At 45.5% G+C, this 22,632-nt stretch overlaps 1 protein-coding gene across 1 annotated transcript in view; it reads right to left on the bottom strand.

The window, feature by feature from the left end:
- Positions 1 to 22,632, bottom strand: part of LOC311237471 (bone morphogenetic protein receptor type-2-like) — a 148,419-nt gene that overhangs the window by 22,559 nt on the left and 103,228 nt on the right. Inside the window, exons 10-14 of the mRNA XM_084325379.1 lie at positions 16,531 to 16,638; positions 16,271 to 16,365; positions 14,627 to 14,857; positions 12,497 to 12,611; positions 619 to 626 (exon numbers count right to left, since the gene is read on the bottom strand). Of these exons, the coding sequence (XP_084181505.1) occupies positions 619 to 626; positions 12,497 to 12,611; positions 14,627 to 14,857; positions 16,271 to 16,365; positions 16,531 to 16,638 (557 nt within the window). The remainder of the gene's footprint in view (positions 1 to 618; positions 627 to 12,496; positions 12,612 to 14,626; positions 14,858 to 16,270; positions 16,366 to 16,530; positions 16,639 to 22,632) is intronic.

The following is a 22,632-nucleotide window of genomic DNA, read 5'->3' as shown; positions in this document are numbered from 1 at the left end:
GAGGGAGGGAGAGAGAGAGGGGGGGAGAGAGGAGAGAGAGAGGGGGGAGAGGGAAATAGAGAGAGGGGGGGAGAGAGGAGAGAAAGGGGGGGAGAGAGGGAAGGAGAGACAAAGAGAGAGAGGGGGGGGAGAGGGAGAGAGAGGGAGAGGGATGGAGATATATATAGAGAGAGAGGGGTGAGAGGGAGAGAGGAGAGAGAGATGATAGAGAGGAAGAGGAGAGAGGGGGGTAAATAGGAGAGAGAGAGGGGGAGGGAGAGGAAGATGAGAGATGAGAGGGAGAAAGAAAAGAGAAAGAAGGTCAAATAGAGTGGTAGAAGGAAAGAGGGTAGGAGGGGTATTTCGTTTTCTTTTAGTTTTTTTTTAAACACACACACAGACACACAGTATATTATATAATATATATACATAAACTTTTTTGTGTGTACATTTTGACACCACACTCAGTCTGTTGTCTGTCCAATGATAGTGTTCTGGTAGTTATTGATGTTATCGGTCAATGACTAACACGGTAAACGCAACAGCGCGTCCGTAGACCTTAACAAAAGAAAAGGAAAGGAACCCCGTCCCCCCCCCAGGGTCTCGCTCCACTGTGCATTGTTCTCCACACAGCCAGACCTCCTGATCTAATCGGGGAAACAATGGGATTAAACACAATGTCATTTCTTGCCGCTCGTCCTATACTGGGCTGGGATGCAATAGCGGCTCCCCCGCCAGCAGAGGGCGGCGCACGGCGCCAGTCAAGCGGGCCACAGAAAAGTAGTTACCGGCTTCTAGCAGAGAGCCGGCGCTCTGAGGCGGGACAGGGAGGGAGGGAGGGAGGGAGGGAGGGAGGGAGGGAGGGAGGGAGGGAGGGAGATCCCTTGGGACTCATCTCGGAGCAGAATTGAGGAACACCAGGTCTCTCTCTCTCTCTGCTATGAAGCCGTGATCCCCCCCCCCCGCACCCCCCCTGAGGTATTTTACCCCGCCCATATTCGCTTCCCTTCCCTTATTACGGACACACACACACACACACACACACACACACACACACACACACACACACACACACACACACACACACACACACACACACACACACACACACACACACACACACACACACACACACACACACACACACACACACACACACACACACACACACACACACACACACACACACACACACACACACACACACACACACACACACACACAGCTCTTGGCCCACCAGACACTGCTGCCATCTGCAGCCCCCTCACAACTAATCTACGGACATTAACTAGGCTTCCAAATATAAACACAGGCCATTTACATTTGTACCCAAGGTGCCGTGTGGCGGCGTCCTGGCTTGAGCGGTTGGTGCTTTCAAACCTTGGCGGTGAGAAACGCCTCTTCCAGACGGTACTCAAAAGTTCTCTCTCTCTCTCTCTGTGTCGTTCTCTCTCTCTCTCTCTCTCTCTCTGTCCCTCTCTCTCTCTCTATGTCTATATCTCTCTCTCTCTCTCTCTGTCCCTCTCTCTCTCTCTCTCTATGTCCCTCTCTCTCTCTCGCTCGCTTCGTCACTCTCCCTGAGGAGTGTTCTGACAGTACGACCCGGCTATCTGAAGTGTGCTCCGTTGTTGTCGTTTCTTCCCTCATCACTCGTTTCTTGGTGCGTTTTTGATGCTGACTGGCACTGATGATGGGGAAGAAGGAGGAGGAGGAGGAGGAGGAGGAAGGAGAGGAGTGCCGGCCCAGCGGTGCAGACAGCGAGAGAGAGAGAGAGAGAGCAGAGAGAGAGAAATAGAGCAGAGAGAGGGAGAGAGCAGAGAGGGAGAGAGAGCAGAGAGGGAGAGAGAGCAGAGAGAGCAGAGAGAGAGAGAGAGAGAGCAGGGAAAGAGAAAAATAGAGCAGAGAGAGAGCAGAGAGAGAGAGAGAAAGAGAGCAGAGAGAGGAAGAGAGAGAGAGAGGGTTGGAAGACATGATGCAGAGAAAAGAGCTGGTTCATCTAATTTGTCTCCATTTCCGTGGTTTCCACTGGACTGCACTGATGGCCTTCTCTCTCTCTCTCTCTCTCATATGACCTCCTATGTATGTATATATATATTTATATTTATTTAGAATGATGTATATTCACAATCACGAGTACTAGTAGTAGAGAAGGGGTGTTAAAGGATTAAATAAGTTGACACTTTTTCCAACCCCTTTTCATGTTAAGTTAATATTATGTATTTGTTTGAACTATTTAAAAAATGTATACATTTTTAAAACATGAAAAAAAATTCCATGCTCGAAATAAAGATTTAATTCAAATATAGGGCACCGATTACCCGATTTGATTTCTATTCACAAAGTCCCGATTAGATATCGATTAGATTAGATCCGGAGGGTCAGTACCTCTGCCATTGTTGTCAAAAGTAATTTGGTTTGAACTTTGAAGGTTTCAGCACAAACTAGAGAGCTCTGTGTGTCACGGGGGGGCGCACCAGGAATAACGCTCCGTGAGGATCCTAACACGTCCGCTGACGGTAGAACTCGCTCTGGAAAGAAAAGTTGAAATATTTCCAACTTTAGCCATCCTCCTCCTCCGTGGAGCTCCAACCCAGGCGTGGGTCGTCTAATTACCGGTCCCACCAGACCAGGCATGGATCCACACTACAGCTAGACCAACAGGAGCGCTTTGGCACGTTATTCTGCATGAACGGGCACTCGGGCACTCGGAAACCGCAGCAGATCAATCTCAACCGCTTATCTTCTGGATTCACAACGGAGGCAAATCAATTAGACACCAAATCAATTAGCCGAGGCACTCGTTTAATGACTTCAATGTTCTTCAATTAATACTCCCCCTCATCAGCACACAGTGGCACATATATAACGCGCCTGCTTTCACAGATCACCACCGGAACTGTAATTGAACATTTGATTATCCAAGGTCGGCAGAGCAAGTGCGAGCGAAGAGATCCATTGATCGACTTGGCCGCGTCCTCGCAAAGCGCGGCGCACGGATCAATTATGTTCCGCCACCATCGGCATTCTAATCCAGGAAACCTCTTCAGAATCCATGCGACACACATATCCATTCCCACTGAAATCCTCTCGATTACAGACTTGTTTATTTTTTTCAATCAATTATCAATTCGCGTTTTGTGATTATCACACAAATTATGATTATAGAGCCGCCCAGGTGTCATCGATGCTGCCCTTAACCATTTCACTGCCACATGACAAAGGGTTAACCCTTTCACTGCGACAATACAGAAGGTTAACCATTTCACTGCCACACAACAAATGGTTAACCCTTTCACTGTGACAATACAGAAGGTTAACCCGTTCACTGCCACACGACAAATGGTTAACCCTTTCACTGCGACAATACAGAAGGTTAACCATTTCACTATGACAATACAGGTTAACCCTTTCACTGCCACACAACAAATGATTAATTCTTTCACTGCAACAATAGAGAAGGTTAACCCTTTCACTGCCACACAACAAATAGTTAACCCTTTCACTACCACACTAGCAAATAGTTAACCCTTTCACTACCACACTAGCAAAGGGTTAAGCCTTTCACTGCGGCAATACAGAAGGTTAAAACCCTTGCACTGCCACACGACAAAGGGTTAACCTTTTCACTGCGACAATACAGACGGTTAACCATTTCACTACCCCACCCCATTCGGTGTAAAACAGGGAGATGTGCTTTCTCCCACTTTATTCGCCCTTTATGTTAATGACCTGGCGCAAGAAATCAAGCAAGCCAATCTTGGTATTCCAATAGATAATATAATCCTAAGTATTTTATTGTACGCTGATGATATTGTTCTGTTTGCAGAAAATGAAGCAAATTTACAAAACATGTTGAATATTATGAGTTCTTGGTGCATGAAATGGAGACTTGCGATTAACAGTGAAAAAAAACACAGATTATGCACTTCAGGAAAAAACATGAACAGCAGAGTAGCCATAAGTTTCAATTTGGACCAACGCCCCTGATTTACACACATTCTTATAAATATCTTGGTTTCACCTTTAATGAGTACATGAGCTTCATAGAAGGAAGGAAAATAATGTCTGAGTCAGCAGGAAGGGCGCTAGGGGGTGTGTTGAGTAAAATGAAAGTGTGCACTGACCTTGGGTTTTCAAAATTTACACAATTATTTGATTCAATGGTGGGTTCCGTTTTATTTTATGCTGCTGGAGTTTGGGGTTTTGATGATGCACCTGAATGTAATGCTATCCAGAACCGGGCCATAAGATACTTTTAGGAGTCCATAAATATACACCAAAAGGGGCTATAGAAGGGGACATGGGGTGGGACTCTTGCTTGGTCAAGCAAAAAGGTGAAATGGTGAGGTTATGGAACCGCCTGGTCCAACTGCCAAATGACAGGGTGACAAAAAATACTTTTAACTGGGACAGAGCACACGGTCATCCCTGGTCAAGAGAGATGTCCATGATTTTTTCTTCTACTGACTTAAGTATGATTTTTATGAACAATCTGCACTGTAAGGTTCACATAATTAAAACAAAATGATCAACAATCCATCGGGATAAGTGGAAAAAACCTAAACTTAGAAAATATGTTGTAATAAAAAATGAGTATTTTACTGAACCTTATGTAATGTTAAACTTAAAGAGAAGACGGAGGTCTCTGTGTGCCCAGTTGAGGTCTGGCACCCTGCCATTGGCTGTGGAAGTGGGTAGATTCCAAGGTAAACCTGAGGAGGAGCGGTTGTGTGTTCTATGTGATCTGGGAGTGGTGGAGGATGAACATCATTTAGTTTTTTATTGCCCTTTGTACACCGCTTTGAGGAGGGCTTTATTTGAGAAAATTCAAATTGTAAATCCGGATTTGTTTTGGCAGTCTGAGAGTTGTATGTTGAGTTGTTTTTTTGTGGAGGACATCTTCAGTTTTGCAGGATTTTTGGAGAAAGCATGGCACTTGAGACAAAACACACTATATCCTATATAATTGTATTTGAATTCCTCTTGTTTCTTTGTTTATATACATTGCGTACAGCTTGTGTTATATTACGTTTTATTGTATTTTCTTATTCTTGTGGCCATCTTGGTCTATATGTCATTTGTCAAGTAATTGGTCATGTATATTATTATATACTTATTGTTATGCGTCTTGTAAGCCCATATGGGCTGGGCATACACCTGTATGTAAGACACGGAAATAAAAAACACCAAATAAAAAAATAAAAACCACACTACTGTGACAATACAGGTTAATCCTTTCACTACCACACTACCAAAGGGTTAACCCTTTCACGGCGATAATAGAGAAGGTTAACCCTTTCACTGCCACACAACAAAGGGTTAACCCTTTCACTACCACACTACAGAAGTACACTTTCACTACCACACTACAGACAGTTAACCTTTCACTGCCACACGACAAAGTGTTAACCCTTTCACAAGCACACTACAGACGGTTAACCTTTCACTACCACACGACAAAGTGTTAACCCTTTCACAAGCACACTACAGATGGTTAACCCTTTCACCACCACACTACAGACGGTTAACCTTTCACTGCCACACGACAAAGTGTTAACCCTTTCACAACCACATTACAGACGGTTAACCCTTTCACAACCACACTACAAAAGGTTAACCCTTTCACTAACACACTACAGACGCCCTTTCACTACCACACTAACCGTCTGTAGTGTGGTAGTGAAAGGCTTTACCTTCTGTAGTGTGTTAGTGAAAGGTTAACCTTCTGTAGTGTGGTAGTGAAAGGTGAACCGTCTGTAGTGTGGTAGTGAAAGGTTAACCGTATGTAGTGTGGTAGTGAAAGGTTAACCTTCTGTAGTGTGGTAGTGAAAGGTTAACCTTCTGTAGTGTGGTAGTGAAAAGTTAACCGTCTGTAGTGTGGTAGTGAAAGGTTAACCTTCTGTAGTGTGGTAGTGAAAGGTTAACCTTCTGTAGTGTGGTAGTGAAAGGTTAACCTTCTGTAGTGTGGTAGTGAAAGGTTAACCGTATGTAGTGTGGTAGTGAAAGGTTAACCTTCTGTAGTGTGGTAGTGAAAGGTTAACCGTATGTAGTGTGGTAGTGAAAGGTTAACCTTCTGTAGTGTGGTAGTGAAAGGGTTAAACGTCTCCTCGAGCTGCGCTCTCCATTCAAATCGTTCAAGCTGCACTGCCACAGTCCCAGTAATGACATGTGAGATGGCAGCGCATTTCATTCCTCCCTCTCGCACCTCGATTCAAATTCCTTATATCCTTTTAATATGCCATCTAACAGTTAATTATTTATTTCCACCCCATTCAGCATCGATTGTCCCTGATCCACAGTAATTACCTGGCTTTCTGCGAACCGACATGATGGTCGCCGGTTCCTCTGATCAAGGATAATTCAAAGAAGACGCTCTCAAAAGGTCTGCCTGTACTAAGGGGTTTATTCTGCGTCTCGCGGCCACATAGAAACTTCACTCGTCATCAACGAGGGAGAATATAGAGAAGCTCTTTACATGTTTACGTCGAGTTGACGGCAATCTGCCTTGGGTCACCCATAAAGCAGCTCCGTTCTGTTCAATCATTTGCTTTCTCCCGCATGCCTCCCGGTGAATGTTCCAGAACATTCAAGTCACAATATCCCCACGCCGTTTTTGCCATACGGTGAATAAGTGCGGGGGAACCTTATTATTATTATTTTTTTTATCCACTTTTTCTCCCCATTTTTCTCCCATCCCAATTTCGTATTTCCAATTCTTCCCTCCCCTGTCTTGAACGTTGCTAGACTATGCCTCCCACTGGTCGGCTGTAGTGACGACAGAAGCCTTGCATCACGTGTCCCCTCCGGTACACGAGGAGGCGGCCTGTCTCATCTTTTCACCGCAGCAGCTCGAACGCTCAGTGGCGAGGAGTGACGCGTGGGAGGCTCACGCTGCCCCCCGTCACTTCCTGCTTCCGTCGCACCGGCGTCACCAAACCGACCTGTAGGAGTCGCTGTCCACAACGTCCTATCCCCACCCACCGGCTTTCCCACCCTCTAACACTTTGCCAATTGTGTTAGTATGAACGACCGGCCAGGCCGGTAGCAACGCCGAGAGCTGGGCTCGAACCCAGCGTCTCCTGCGTTAAGAGGCGAGCGCCTTGCCCACTGCGCCAATCAGCCGCCCCGGGGAACCTTATCTTTACTGTTCTTTGGTCTTCCGGCACCTTGGCACAGTCGTGCGGGCGGGGGTGACCTTCTAGAAGAGCCTCGGCGCAACGCCAGCTGATGGCCCGCGCTCACCTTTAACGATGATCACCCGGTGTTTATTGCCGACGAGTGCTCAGGATTCTCCAAGTGTCCCTGTATCCTTAACCCTAGTATCTCATAGCCATCGCTCTCATTCTACTAATATGTTTCAGACCGGCACCTAACCCTACCGCAGGCTTCCTATACGAGCTGCCGGTCGCAAACGACTCCAATGATTGTATTTCGTCTCCTACGAGGTCACAGCGACTCCACACGACGACAAGAGACCCAATACTACCTCCTCCCCCTGAACCCCCACCGCATCATTCCTGTAAGCTTCTCCCGGGTCTCGCAGTGGCGCCATAATAGCAGGATACTTAATATCACATTATAAGAATCCCGCTTCCTCCTCTCTAACCACGGTGGGCACCGTTCCTGTGAGCAACCGGTCGCATGCAGTGGCTCCAATATCGGCAGGAAATTTGATTACGCCTCCCGCCATGAGCACTGGTCTTCAGTGACTCCTTATAATGGAGAGTTTATCATTTCAGGCTTGTTATTTCTCCTAGAACTTCTCCTCTAAACCCCACAGAGGGCATCGTCGCTGTGAGCTCCCAACAGCTGCAGGGAATTAGTCCGATAGCCTTATAGTGATGATTTATAAGGGCAGGAGACAGCATCCCGTATCATACTTCCTCTTTTTTGCTAATCCTAACCAAACATGGGCGCTGTTCCTGCGAGTGACTGATCGCAGTGGCTCCTATATCAGCAGGGATTTAATGCGCCTCCAGCACTCCAGTGGTTGTAGTGGGTCTCTCCATTATGGTGGACCTCATAGCTGTTCCCATCTCCCCTCTAACCCTTCAGTGGGCCGCAGAAGCCCTCACTGCGGCCACTTCAACCGTCTCCTCTCCCGGTCGGCAGCAGGGATGGCCGTTGGGTAATTGATTACTCCGGTACTCGTCGTTTCAACTGAACTAGAGTGGTTTTCGAATGAGGTCGCTTGATATTTGTAATTTTTTTTTGGTTACCACCAAATACGTCCACCAAAAGTGCCCGTTTGTGCCATTGAAACAGAAAACTCTAGGGCTGACCTTCTATATCTTTTTTGGAATTCGAAGCTTCGGGGGCCGAGATTCGATTTTAATTCGAAGCTTCGAAATAAAAAAAATAATAAAAAAAAATAATAAATATTTTTATTTTTATATGTTGTGGGACTTGTACAGCACTTTGTTCAACTTTGTCAGTGCTGTAAAGTTTAAACCTTTTTAAATCTTAGACAAACTAAACACTTTGCTTCCATGAAATATTGTAAGCCGTCATTTGAGGCTTTATAAAAGCAGCACATTGAACACAAATCTGTCAGTGCCGAGTCCGACCTCATCTTAAATAACAAACAGCATTGCTTGTTGTAGTTAACAAAAGAGAGGCAGAGTTGATTTTGCACAAAAAAATTATAATAATAATATCATATATTTTTGTTTTTTTACATAATCGAATTTTATTTTCATATTCGAATCCCATGCCCATCGAACGAAACTTCGAAGTATTTAAGACAGCCGTAGAAAACTCGCTTTGAAATCTCGCTCGGAAATCCTGCGAGGCCGTGAGTTTCTTGCGGGAAGCATGCGGAGCGTGGATAGTACGCGCGTTACCGCGAAAAGCTTAGCGCTATCCAAAAGATTAAAAACAGCGGTTCATGTTTGTGCATTTCCAAAGTGTGCCAAAAACCTGTTGCCCACTTCGCGTAGCATTTATATACTATTGATACGGACACGTCGTTCCACGAGCGGAGAGACCAGCTGCAGACAAGAGTGGAGGTCATCATTACAAACGGTAACCGGCTGTTTTGACTGACAATACGCATTAAGCATCAGGTATATCACTGTGCATTATTATGTCCGCGGAGCGAGACAATCAAATTGGTAGTGTGCGAGTGTGTTTCCACGCAGTGTCTCATTATTGCTGCTACCGTGCGCTTTCATTTGTGTTCTAAAAATGTATTTCCCTAAAGAATTGCCCCGAGCACTATGAGTAAATTCATGCACGTACTCGATCTGGGAAAACTCAAGCCCATCCCTAGTTAGTAGCGTCACCGTCAATCAAGAATCGCTATCCTTGGTTGTCCCCGTCTCTCAGGATACCATCGCTCCAGAGCTCCTCTACCATCAACCTGGCAGGATACCATCGCTCCAGAGCTCCTCTACCATCAACCTGGCAGGATACCATCGCTCCAGAGCCTCCTACCATCAACCTGGCAGGATACCATCGCTCCAGAGCTCCTCTACCATCAACCTGTCAGGATACCATCGCTCCAGAGCTCCTCTACCATCAACCTGGCAGGATACTATCGCTCCAGAGCTCCTCTACCATCAACCTGGCAGGATACCATCGCTCCAGAGCTCTCTACCATCAACCTGGCAGGATACCATCGCTCCAGAGCTCCTCTACCATCAACCTGGCAGGATACCATCGCTCCAGAGCTCCTCTACCATCAACCTGGCAGGATACCATCGCTCCAGAGCTCCCTACCATCAACCTGGCAGGATACCATCGCTCCAGAGCTCCTCTACCATCAACCTACAAGCCGCCCACTTTGACTGATACTGACTGACCATAGTTATTATAGTTATTTTTAGTGTCTCTCTCAGTCTCTCTCTGCCTCGCTCTTAGCCTCTCTCCCTCTCTCCCTGTACCTTGCCCTCGTCCTCTCTTTGAAGCTAGCCTGCGGCCACTTTATGAATATATCCCTTTGGCTGGATATGTATGCAGTCTGTGGCATGCTGTGCAGTGTGTTTGTGTTTGTGACTGTGTGTGTGCGTGTGTGCGTGTGTGTGTGTGTGTGTGTGTGTGTGTGTGTGTGTGTGTGTGTGTGTGTGTGTGTGACTGTGTGTGTGTGTGTGTGTGTGTGTGTGTGTGTGTGTGTGTGTGTGTGTGTGTGTGTATGTCGCTCTAAGCCAAACACAATCTGCACACTGCAGTCTCCTAGGGGGTTTAGAGGAGGATGTAGCACTGGGCAATGAACTGCCAGGGTTATGCACACACACAGGCACACATACACACACACACATACACACACTCTCTTTTAAACAAGAATAATTAATTTGGCAGAAAGTCGACAAGTGATATTCTCCAATACTATTCTGTGTGTGTGTGTGTGTGTGTGTGTGTGTGTGGGTGTGTGTGTGTGTGTGTGTACATCTCTGTGCCTGTGTGCGTTAGGGGTGGGAATAAATCGATACAAATTTAAATTGTGATATTTCGTGTGCTGATATTATGTCGATACACTGACGCCAAGTATCGATATATAAAGAAAATAAATATATATTTCTGCAATAGTTTTTGCAGCAATTATTGTAATTTGATGAGTGAGGTGAAAACATTGCCTTATCAGAAAACACAGATGATGTGTATATATATATATATATATATATATATATATATATATATATATATATATATATATATATATATATATATATATATATATATCGCAATATCATGATATTGAGTCTAGTATCGCAATAATAATATCGTGGGGCCTCTGGTGATTACCAGCCCTACCGCAAAAGCGAAAGGCCTCTCCTCTGTCCTGATTCTCCTAGATCTATCTGCAGCCTTCGACACAGTCAACCACCAGATCCTCCTTGCGGCCCTCGCAGGAATGGGAGTGGCTGGCTCTGCGCTGACATGGCTGTCATCATACCTCAATGACCGCTCCTACCAAGTGTCATGGAGAGGGACCCTGTCGGCCACCCGCCCCCTGCGGACGGGTGTCCCCCAGGGCTCGGTTTTAGGACCCCTTCTCTTCTCCCTCTACACTAAATCACTGGGTAACATTATCACGTCTCATGGCTTCTCCTACCATTGTTATGCCGACGATACTCAACTCTTCCTCTCCTTCCCTCCCTCAGATATCCACGTCTCTGAGCGGATCTCGGCCTGTCTGTCCGACATCTCAGCCTGGATGACGTCCAACCACCTCAAACTGAACCTAAGCAAAACAGAATTGCTCCACCTGCCGGCCAAATCCTCCCCCCTAACCGACCTTTCAATCACAGTCGAGAATACAGCTGTGACTGCGTCCCCGACCGCCAAGAACCTTGGTGTTGTCCTCGACGACCAGTTGAACTTCTCTGCTCACATCGCAGCGACGACCAGAACCTGCCGATTCCTCCTGAGCAACGTCAGAAGGATACGCCCCTTCCTGACAAAAGAAGCCACCCAACTCCTCGTCCAATCAACAGTCATCTCCCGCCTCGACTACTGCAATGCACTGCTCGCTGGCCTCCCGGCCACTGCCACTAAGCCTCTTCAACTCATTCAGAACGCAGCGGCCCGCCTGATCTCAAACCTACCGAAGTCGGCCCATGTCACCCCACTTCTTAGGGACCTGCACTGGCTCCCCATTGCTGCACGAATCCGCTTCAAGGCCCTCGACCTAGCATACCGTGCGGCAAAGGGAACCGCTCCCGCCTACCTCCGGTCAATGGTCTCTAACTACACACCCTCAAGACCCCTACGCTCTGCATCTTCTGGCCGCCTCAGACCTACTCCTATCCAAGCTCCGGGAGGGTCATCAAAGAGAAGTCGCCTATTCTCAGTCCTTGCCCCACAATGGTGGAATGAACTACCCACCCCAGTTAGGACAGCCGAATCACGTCCAATCTTTCGCCGTCGACTAAAGACGCACTTCTTCAACCATTATCTGAATTAAAAAAAAAAAATAAAAATAAAAAATCTAACCCTAACTAACCGTACTGTCATGCACTTGTCCTAATAAACTAACCTACACTGTAGCACTCAACACTTTGATGAACATTGTTGCTCAGCTGATAGAGTTGTGCCCTTCCTGATGGCTTGTCGTACAGAACTTGTAAGTCGCTTTGGATAAAAGCGTCAGCTAAATGACTAAATGTAAAAATGTAAATGTATATGTCTATTTGTGTGTGTGTGTATATATATATATATATATCATCATCAACCATTCAACCATTATCTGAAAAAAAGTATTATAATAATAATAATATAAAAAAATGTAATCTAACCCTAACTAACCTTACTGTCATGCACTTGTCCTAATAAACTAACCTACACTGTAGCACTCAACACTTTGATGAACATCGTTGCTCAGCTGATAGAGTTGTGCCCTTCCTGACGACTTGTCGTACAGAACTTGTAAGTCGCTTTGGATAAAAGCGTCAGCTAAATGACTAAATGTAAATGTAATGTAAATCATCATCATTTTAATTTATTCGTACATGGAATTGGAGGTGTATTTGTGTGTGTATATATATATAGGTGTGTGTGTGTATAGTGTGTGTCTCACCTCCTTTGAACAGCTCAGTGTGCAGGTAGGCCAGGCCACGGGTGATGGAGTGGGCCAGCCGACAGCTGCTCACCCAGTCACCTGTTTGACCAGTAAGATAACGACTCAGAGAACCCTGAGAGAGAGAGAGAGAGAGAGAGAGAGAGAGAGAGAGAGGAGCGAGAGAGAGAGAGAGAGAGAGAGAGAGAGAGAGAGAGAGGGAGAGAGATAGATAGAGGGAAAGAGAGAGGGAGGGAGGGAGAGATAGAGAGAGAGAGGGAGAGAGAGGGAGAGAGGGAGAGAGAGAGGGAGGGAGAGGGAGAAAGAGGGAGAAAGAATATTAGGGATCAAATAGTATCACTGCATTATACTAACAACCTCCCCCTCCCCGAAAAGACAGGATGAGAAGAGAAGGAGGAGGAGAGGAGGGAATAAATAAGACGAGATGATGAGAGACAGAGAAGGAAGAGAGAATAAATAAGACGAGATGATAAGAGACAGAGAGAGAGGACTTTTGTCACATCAGATATGTGAGTAACTTCACAGCGAATACCGGAGCAGAACGACAGAGGAGGAAATCACGTTACATAACGTGATCTTTTTTTCAATGGTGTCATATTATTACATTACGTGATCGTTTTTAAATTATGTCAGAGATTTATATTTGGATACAAATTCATTTGCCGTTCCCAGACTTCCTGGCTTTGTTCCGCGTTGCCGTGGAGACAAACCGCAGTCGTCACCAACACATAATAGAGCTCCTCCCATCAGCCGTCCACTTACAAGCAAAGACACCGGGTTTCTTAAACCTCACACACACACACACACACACACACACAGAGGGAGAGAGAGGAGAGGAGAGAAGGAGGTAGAGGGAGATAGAGAGAGAGAGCAGGAGAGTTAGAGAGAGAGAGAGGGAGAGAGAGAGAGGAGAGAGGGAGAAAAAGAGGGAGTTAAAGAGAGAGGGAGTTAAAGAGAGGGTTAGAGAGAGGGAGAAAAGAGGGAGTTAAGAGAGGGAGTTCGATAGAGAGAAAAAGAGGGAGTTAAAGAGAGAGGGAGTTAGAGAGAGAGTTAGAGAGAGAGAGAGGAGAGAGAGGGAGGGAGAAAAAGAGGGAGTTAAAGAGAGGGAGTTAGAGAGAGAGAGAGACTAACTGCCCCCGCCGTGGGTTTGAGTTATAGTGTTGTCCAGTGCAGCGTTCTGCAATGTTGTCAATTTAGCAATTTAGTTGTCAAACCTAACGTTACTTTAGAAAACTGAAAAAAGTCTTCCCTTCGATGATGCTTTATTGAATTTAGAAGTGTGTGTGTTCCTAGACTAGATCTGCACCACAGAGCCTCGTCACGGCCAGAGGTTGGGGGTTAAATTCCCACCAACTATGAATGCATTCATGACCAAATACATTTTACTGTATATTTTTGTCTGGATAGTTGTACATTTGTAGATTTTAGAATGTATATACATACCAGAATGTATATCCCGGACCGTATTTTATTCTTTATTCTATTCTTATTTTTAATATTATTCTATTCTTATTCTTATTTTCCTATTAGTCCTATCGACTACCTAAATGTTTATTGTTGTTCAATGCAAGATATCTGTAGTGCCGGCGGCTGGGTGGCGCAGCGGACATTGCGCTCGTCACCAACGCAAGAGACACCGGTATCGAATCCGGCTGTCAGCGTTGCCTCCGGCTTGGGCCGGCCGTCATACTGACTCAATTGGGTGAGGTCAGCGGGAGGAGAGTCGATGGGTGGTAATCTGCTCATTGTAAACAGTGACTCCTACAGGTCGGTCAGGGCGCCTGCACACAGCAAAGACAGGAAAATGGCGGGGGCAGTGTGAGCCTCCTACACGTTACTCCTCGCCAATGAGGTGAAAAGATGTGACTGGCTGCCTCCACATGTATCGGAGGGGACACGTGATGCAAGGCTTCTATCCTCCCTACGACCGGCCAGTGGGGGGGCACATGCGAGCAACGATCAGGACAGGGGAGGGGAGAATTGGCACGAGAGGTAAATTGGGATGGGAGAAAAATCACAGAAAAAGGAGGAGAAAAAAGTAGAAAAAAAAATATATATATATATCTGTAGTGCCGATTTTCCCGATTTCTATTCTATTCTATCACTCTAGTCTACGCAGACGACACTCACGTGTGGATAGTAGTCCATGACCAGCAGGTACTCCACGCGCCCCTCGGCGCTGGGCCTCTCGTCGGCCGCCACGAAGTGGGCGATGTTGTCGTGCTCCAGCAGGGGCAGCCGGTAGATGGAGCACTCGTTCAGGAAGTTCTGCCGGTTGGCGGCGGTGAACACCTTGACCGCCACGGGCCGCTCGTCCAGCGCGCCGCAGTAGACCGAGCCGTACCGGCCGCGGCCAATCAGCTGAGAGAGAGAGAAGGGGTGGGGGGGGTGGGGTGAAAATAATATTTAATAATAGTATCATTATTTTTGCTCCATTGGTGTTGATTTCAGAGAGAGAGAGAGAGACAGGGAGAGAGAGGGGGGAGAGGAGAGAGGGGGGGAGGCAGAGAGAGAAAAAGAGAGAGACAGAGACAGAAGGAGAGACAGAGAGAGAAAGAGAGAGAGAGAGACAGATAGTGACAGAGAGAGACAGAGAGAGAGGGGGGAGGGAGAGAGGCAGAGAAAGAGACAGAGAGACAGAGAGAGAGGGGGGAGGGAGAGAGGCAGAGAAAGAGACAGAGTGGCAGAGAGAGAGGGGGGAGGGAGAGGCAGAGAAAGAGACAGAGTGGCAGAGAGAGAGGGGGGAGGGAGAGGCAGAGAAAGAGACAGAGTGGCAGAGAGAGAGGGGGGAGGGAGAGGCAGAGAAAGAGACAGAGTGGCAGAGAGAGAGGGGGGAGGGAGAGGCAGAGAAAGAGACAGAGTGGCAGAGAGAGAGGGGGGAGGGAGAGAGGCAGAGAAAGAGATGGAGAGAAAGAGAGAGAAACAAGGATGAGATGAGGATGAAAATAATATTTAATAATAGTATCATTATTTTTGCTCCATTGGTGTTGATTTCAGAGAGAGAGAGAGAGAGAGAGAGCGGGAGAGAGACAGAGAGAGAGAGCGGGAGAGAGACAGAGAGAGGGAGAGAGAGAGAGAGGGGGAGGGAGAGAAAGAGAGAGAAAGAGAGAGGGAGAGAAAGAGACAGAGTGGCAGAGAGAGAGGAGGGGGGGGGCAGAGAGAGACAGAGAGAAACTGACAAGAAAGATGAATGAGGGACAGAATAAATACTAATACTAACAATACTAATACTAATACTAATGATAATAATAATAATAATAATAACAATAATAATAACAATTATAATAATGACAATAATAATAATAATAATAATAATAATAATAATAATAATAATAATAATAATAATAATAATAATAATAATAATAATAATAATAATAATAACAATAACAATAATAATAATGATAATGATAATGATAATAACAATTATAATAATAATAATAACAACAACAACAACAACAACAACAACAACAACAACAACAACAACAACTATAACTATAATTATAATTATAATTATAATTATGATAATGATAATGATAATGATAATGATAATAATAACAATAATAATAACAATTATAATAATAACAACAACAACAACAACAACAACAATAATAACAACAACAACGACAACGACAACGACAACGATAACGATAACGATAACGATAACGATAACGATAACGATAACGATAACCATAACGATAACGATAACGATAACGATAACGATAATGATAATGACAATAATAATGATAATAATAAAGCGCCCGCCTGGGTCCTGACCTCCAGCAGCTTCAGCGTGTCCAGGTCCAGGGAGCTCTCCGACCCCGCCGCCTCCTCCATCATGTTCAGGCTGTGGAGGCCTTGTTTACAGTCTCCTGTTGACAAACAAACACAACACAACACGCTCATGTTCCCGACGTGCATCTACACACCGGGGTTCAGTGAGAGTTCAGCGCCACACAGCGACAAGAAGACACTTAAAAAACCCTTTTCCAGTCGGAATGGAAAGAGAGCCGCGCGTCGTCTCCATGGCAACTCACCGTGCACCATGCGGTAACCGAAGAAGGCTGCCACGGCCACCACGGCCAAGACGGAGACCGTTGCCAGGGCGATGATGACCGTCTCTTCGTAGTGCAGCGTGCGGGCGTCTAAAGAAAAAATAAAAGAAGGTGGGAGGCGGTTTATAAAAACAAGAGTTCAAAAGGTCAAGTCTTTGCCCACGTGTACCCATCTCGTCACGAGGCTCGTGGCGACAACGTTTTTATTTCCCCGCCTCGACGCCGAGGCGGCTATTTTTTTTGCATCTCTCCAAGTGAGCAACGACGAGCATTTGTTTGATTCAAACGACTGTGTGAGAATAATGATCATCATAGCAGCAGACTGCATTTATTTCCATCTCCGACGCCGCCACTGAAACCCTCCAGTTTAGAGCAAACAAGAGCGGCGTTTGCAGCGACGAGTGTCTGGAGTTATTTCCACTTTCGTGGTAATTGGCTGAGGCGGACGGACGGTGGTGGAACTCCTCTTGGAAATCATTTGTCAACAGAAACATTATATATGCTGTATATACACCGTATATATGTATTTATTTTTACAGGGCCCTCTTCCAGGGCGCTGAAGAGGGCAAGAGAGATCACGGCCGACCCCTGCCACCCCGGACACAGCCTCTTCACCCGGCTCCCCTCTGGGAGGAGGCTGAGGAGCCCAAAGGCTGTGAGAGCTCGTCACAGACTGAGCTTCTTCCCCTCAGCCGCCAGGCTGATCAATGCCTCAGGTCCCCCCCCACCCCCCCCCCCCCCCCCCCCCCCCCCCCCCCACCCCCCCCCCCCCCCCCCCCCCCAAGTGACACTGGCACAATGACACTGCACTGCACTGGTCTTTACTGGAACTCTGCACTTTACACTTTATATATAATATATATATGTATTAAAATTATTAATCCTCCACTGCACTGTTTTTGTGAAAAAGATTTATGGAAAAATGCATACACTGTAATGCTGCACCAATTACCAATGTGTTTTTACTAGGGCTGTCAGTTTATCGCGTTAATTAGATTAATTAATTACACAGCAAATTATCGCGTTATGAAAATTAACTCAAAATAAATTTTTATTTAATTTTTATAATTTATTTTTATTTTTTCTCTCTCATTCATTCCATAAGATCGTATAATACACATTTACAGACTTTTTATATGGTCCATCTGATTCTAGTGACATCTATGGATCTCAGGGAATGTATTCCCAGTGTCAGAAATACTGTGTCTGTTACTAGGCTTGAGTAAATTGTAATGAACCAAATGAGAATATTAATTAATTTTTTTTAATCTTTGACTGTGAATAACACTATGCTCAAATTGACCAGACCTGAAAAATCTAAGCAAATTAATAGATGGAAGATGATTACACAGAAGGTTTTGTAGATACAGTACTGAATTCTGCCATCCGGACACATGCAATTTGAAATATGATTATAGAATATATATAAATGCGATTCATTCGATTAATTAATTACAAATCCTGTAATTAATTAGATAAAAAAAAAATCGCCTGACAGCACTAGTTTTTACACAAATGGCTTAATAAAGGAATCTGAATCTGAATACCTGCATATAATCCTTTTTACATATCTGTAGATACTATATCTATATATCTGTACATATCCCTTAACTACTCTTACTAGTTACGCTGCTGGTCAGTATGACTTACTATCATAATGTCTTTACACATGTATCACTGTATATTAATATTACAACTATGTACATACATCTGATTAACACTATTACTCAGAAGTACTAATTAATATATTGTATACCCAGTTTAACCACCTGCACATTGTATATTACTATTGCACTTGACTTTACTGTTAGATTTGCAGTCTGGTTGAACGCCAAACCTCTTTTCGTTGTACTGTACTTGTGCTGTATGATGACAATACATTTGAATCTGATCTAATCTAATGTAAATGAACTATGGGACTTGCAGAGCCTTAGCCACTGTTGAGATGATGCACCAAAATGGGAACACATACACAACAAGTCAAAGGGAGCTACGCTTGGACTTATAATAATAATAATAATAATAATGGATTGGATTTATATAGCGCTCTTCTCTGACTCAGAGCGCTTCACAGAGTCCATTATTCGTTCATACACAGTCATACCGGTGGTGGTAATCTACAATTGCAGCCAGAGCTGCCCTGAGGCAGACTCACGGAAGCGTGGCAAATAATCATCGCCTACGGCCCCTCCGACCACCACCAACATTCATTCACATGCATACACATTCATACGAGGCAAGTAGGTTAAGTGTCTTGCCCAAGGACACAATTCATACGAGGCAAGTAGGTTAAGTGTCTTGCCCAAGGACACAACGGCAATGGGATGGACATGGGCTTGAGCTTGTAAACAGAGGGGCTCGTTAGTACAGTATGGAAAAAGGTTCGGAAACGTTATTTCGGTCGGTTATTCCTCCCCTTTAATGATACTAATTGGTATTGTATTTCATATCTTTGGAAAGCCCCGATTACTCACCTTTACAACCTGTAAGGAGCATGGATTCGTGGAATGAGCAACACAGCTAACCGTGTGGGTAAAGGCCTGCAATATTCTTCTGTTGGTATTCTCTCAAAACAACACATATATACTAGGGATGCTCGATATTGGCTTTTTTACCGATACCGATATACTGATATTGTCCAACTCTTCATTTCCAATACCGATATCAACCGATACCGATAAATGCAGGGTTTCCCCCCCCAAAAAAACGGAATAATTTAAGGTAATTAACATTACATATCTCTTGTTGTGGAATTAACACAACATTATGCATACTTTTGACAATAAATACAATCAGAATTTGTTCTTACTTGCTTTCCTGGGTAAATAAAGGTTATAGAAATGTTAAAAAAAAAAAAAAAAAAAAATTTATTTTTAAACAGATACCGATATTTTCCGATATCACATTTTAATGCCAATATCGGACATCCCTAATATGGGCCATGTTTACACTTTATTAACTGGACACCGTCGGGGACCTCGGTAGCGTGTGGAAGATCTGTATGCAGTGACAACAGCTTGGCACCTCGTTCGTCACGCTGGTCACCGGCCTGGTCACACGCTGCTGTGGGATGACATCCCATTCCTCCACCAGGATTTGCCGGTGAAGTCAGCCAACATGGTGGCGTGGGTCACTCTGGCACGTACAGCACCACGCTGATCCCACAGGTGTTCAGAACAAGAGTGAATACCAACAGAAGAATATTGCAGGGGATGGATGTTGGCACATTTCTTGGGAGCCCACGCGGATAGCTGTGCTGCTCATTCCACTAATACATGCAGCCCCTTACAAGTTGTACCTCGTTGTAAAGGTGACTAATCAGGCTTTCCAACAATATAAAATACAATACCCTATTGGTATTATTAAAGGAGAGGAATAATCGACCGAAATAACGTTACCAAACTTTTTTTGATGAGTTTAGTAATGTATCTGTATGGGGCTGAATGACCGATGTGAACACGCTGGGAGGCAGTGGTACATGGACACAAGTAACTCCAAGGCTGTACTGTACTAATGCTGCTGCATGCTCTCACACACAGAGAGAGAGAGGGTGAGGCAGAGAGAGGGGGTGAGGCAGAGAAAGGGAAAGAGGGGGGGGGGGAGAGGGAGAGATACAGAGAGAGTGGGGAGGGAGAGAGAGGGGCAGATAGATAGATAAAAAGAGAGAGACAGAGACAGAGAGAGAACAGATAGAGAGAGAGAGACAGAGATAGAGACATAGTGGGGGGGCAGAGAGAGACAGAGGGAGGGGGGCAGAGAGAGGCAGAGAGAGAAAGATACAGAGAGAGAGAGAGAGAGAGAGAGAGAGAGAGAGAGAGAGAGAGAGAGAGAGAGAGAGAGAGAGAGAGAGAGAGAGAGAGAGAGAGAGAGAGAGAGAGAGAGAGAGAGAGAGAGAGAGAGAGAGAGAGAGAGAGAGAGAGAGAGAGAGAGAGAGAGAAAGAGAAAGAGAGAGAGAGAGAGAGAGAGACAGAGAGACAGAGAGACAGAGAGACAGAGAGAGACAGAGGGGAGGCAGAGAGAAAGATAGACATAGAGATAGAGGGAGAGAGAGACAGACAGAGAGGGGGAGGTAGAGAGATGGAGAGAGAGATAGGGGGGAGAGAGGCAGAGAGAGAGGGAGGGAGAGGGGGGAGAGAGGGAGAGCGAGAGGCAGGGAGAGGGAGAGTAAGGTACAGAGAGAGGGGGAGGCAGAGTGAGATGAAGAGAGAGAGGCAGAGAGGGAAAGTGGGGTACAGAGAGAGAGGGGAGGCAGAGAGTGAGGTGAAGAGAGAGAGGTATAGAGAGAGCCCTCCTTAAAGTGTCAAATGATCTACTCCTCGCCGCTGACCACCGTGACTGCTCTGTTTTAATGCTGCTTGACCTCAGCGCAGCTTTCGACACTGTTGATCACACCATTCTATTAGATTGTCTCCAACATGGGGTTGGTGTCAGTGGCACTGCACTAGCATGGTTCTCCTCCTATCTCACAAATAGAAGCTTTGCTGTCAACATTGCCAACTGCTCCTCCCCCTCAACCTCCCTCTCCTGTGGGGTCCCGCAAGGGTCCATCCTTGGCCCGATCCTGTTCTCTCTTTACAGGCTACCCCTTGGTCCAATCATTCAGAAGCACAACATCTCTTTTCACTGTTATGCTGACGACACACAGCTTTATGTTTCCCTGAAACCTCACACAGCTTTATGTTTCCCTGAAACCTAACAACCAGTCTCTACTTAACAGTCTCATGTCCTGCCTGGATGACGTTAAATGTTGGATGGCACAAAACATTTTACAACTAAATGAAAACAAATGTGAAATAATCCTCTTCGGTCCCCCAGACGCTGTCACCACCCTTACCAACCGTCTTGGCAACCTGTCCTCCCTGGTCAAGCCTTATGTCAAGAACCTAGGTGTAATTTTTGATCCACAATTTAAATTCGACAGACAAGTGAACTCAGTGGTAAAGGCATGTTTTTTCCAATTACGCACCATTGCTAAACTCAAAGCCCTTCTCTCCCTGCAGACCTTCAGAGAGTCATCCATGCCTTCGTTTCATCTAGATTAGACTACTGCAACTCCCTCTATATAGGCATCAACCAGTCTTCCCTGTCCCGCTTACAACTGGTACAAAACGCCACTGCCAGACTGTTGACCGGAACCCGCAAGAGGACGACAAATCGCAATATATCCCTGCTGCGACACTAGTATGGTGATGATATGGTGACAATACTGCGACACTAGTGTGGTGATGATATGGTGACATTAAGCCCTGGCTCCTCAGTACCTCACTGACCTCCTCCACCCCCACACTCAGTCACGGTCCCTGCGATCCTCAGACACTGGTCAGCTCTCCATTCCCCAAACCAGACTGCGGACCTTTGGGGACCGAGCTTTCAGCGTGGCAGCTCCCACCCTCTGGAACCTCCCTCCCTGCAGAACTCCGCAACGCCCCGACTCTGACTCATTACAAACAAAAAAAATCCTCAAAACCCACCTCTTCCGCTTGGCCTTTAACCCCTAATTTACCACTTTGTATGTTGTGTCTGTCCACTAGGTTTGTTACTTTGTTTGTTTTTCCCCCCTATGTAAAGCGACCTTGGGTCTTTTGAAAGGCGCTATATAAAGTTATGTTATTATTATTATTATACAATACTGCAACACTAGTGTGGTGATGATATATGGTGACAATACTCCGACACTAGTGTGGTGATGATATGGTGACAATACTGCCACACTAGTGTGGTGATGATATGGTGACAATACTGCGACACTAGTGTGGTGATGATATGGTGGCAATACTGCGACACTAGTGTGGTGATGATATGGTGACAATACTGCGACACTAGTGTGGTGATGATATATGGTGACAATACTGCGACACTAGTGTGGTGATGATATGGTGACAATACTGCGACACTAGTGTGGTGATGATATGGTGACAATACTGCGACACTAGTGTGGTGATGATATGGTGACAATACTGCGACACTAGTGTGGTGATGACATGGTGACAATACTGCGACACTAGTGTGGTGATGATATGGTGACAATACTGCGACACTAGTGTGGTGATGACATGGTGACAATACTGCGACACTAGTGTGGTG

This window comes from Notolepis coatsorum (genome assembly GCF_963971535.1).
Source record: "Notolepis coatsorum genome assembly, chromosome: 1".
NCBI lineage: Eukaryota > Metazoa > Chordata > Actinopteri > Aulopiformes > Paralepididae > Notolepis > Notolepis coatsorum.
The sequence above is the reverse complement of the archived record's forward strand: the minus strand, read 5'-3'. Positions and strand labels throughout refer to the sequence as shown.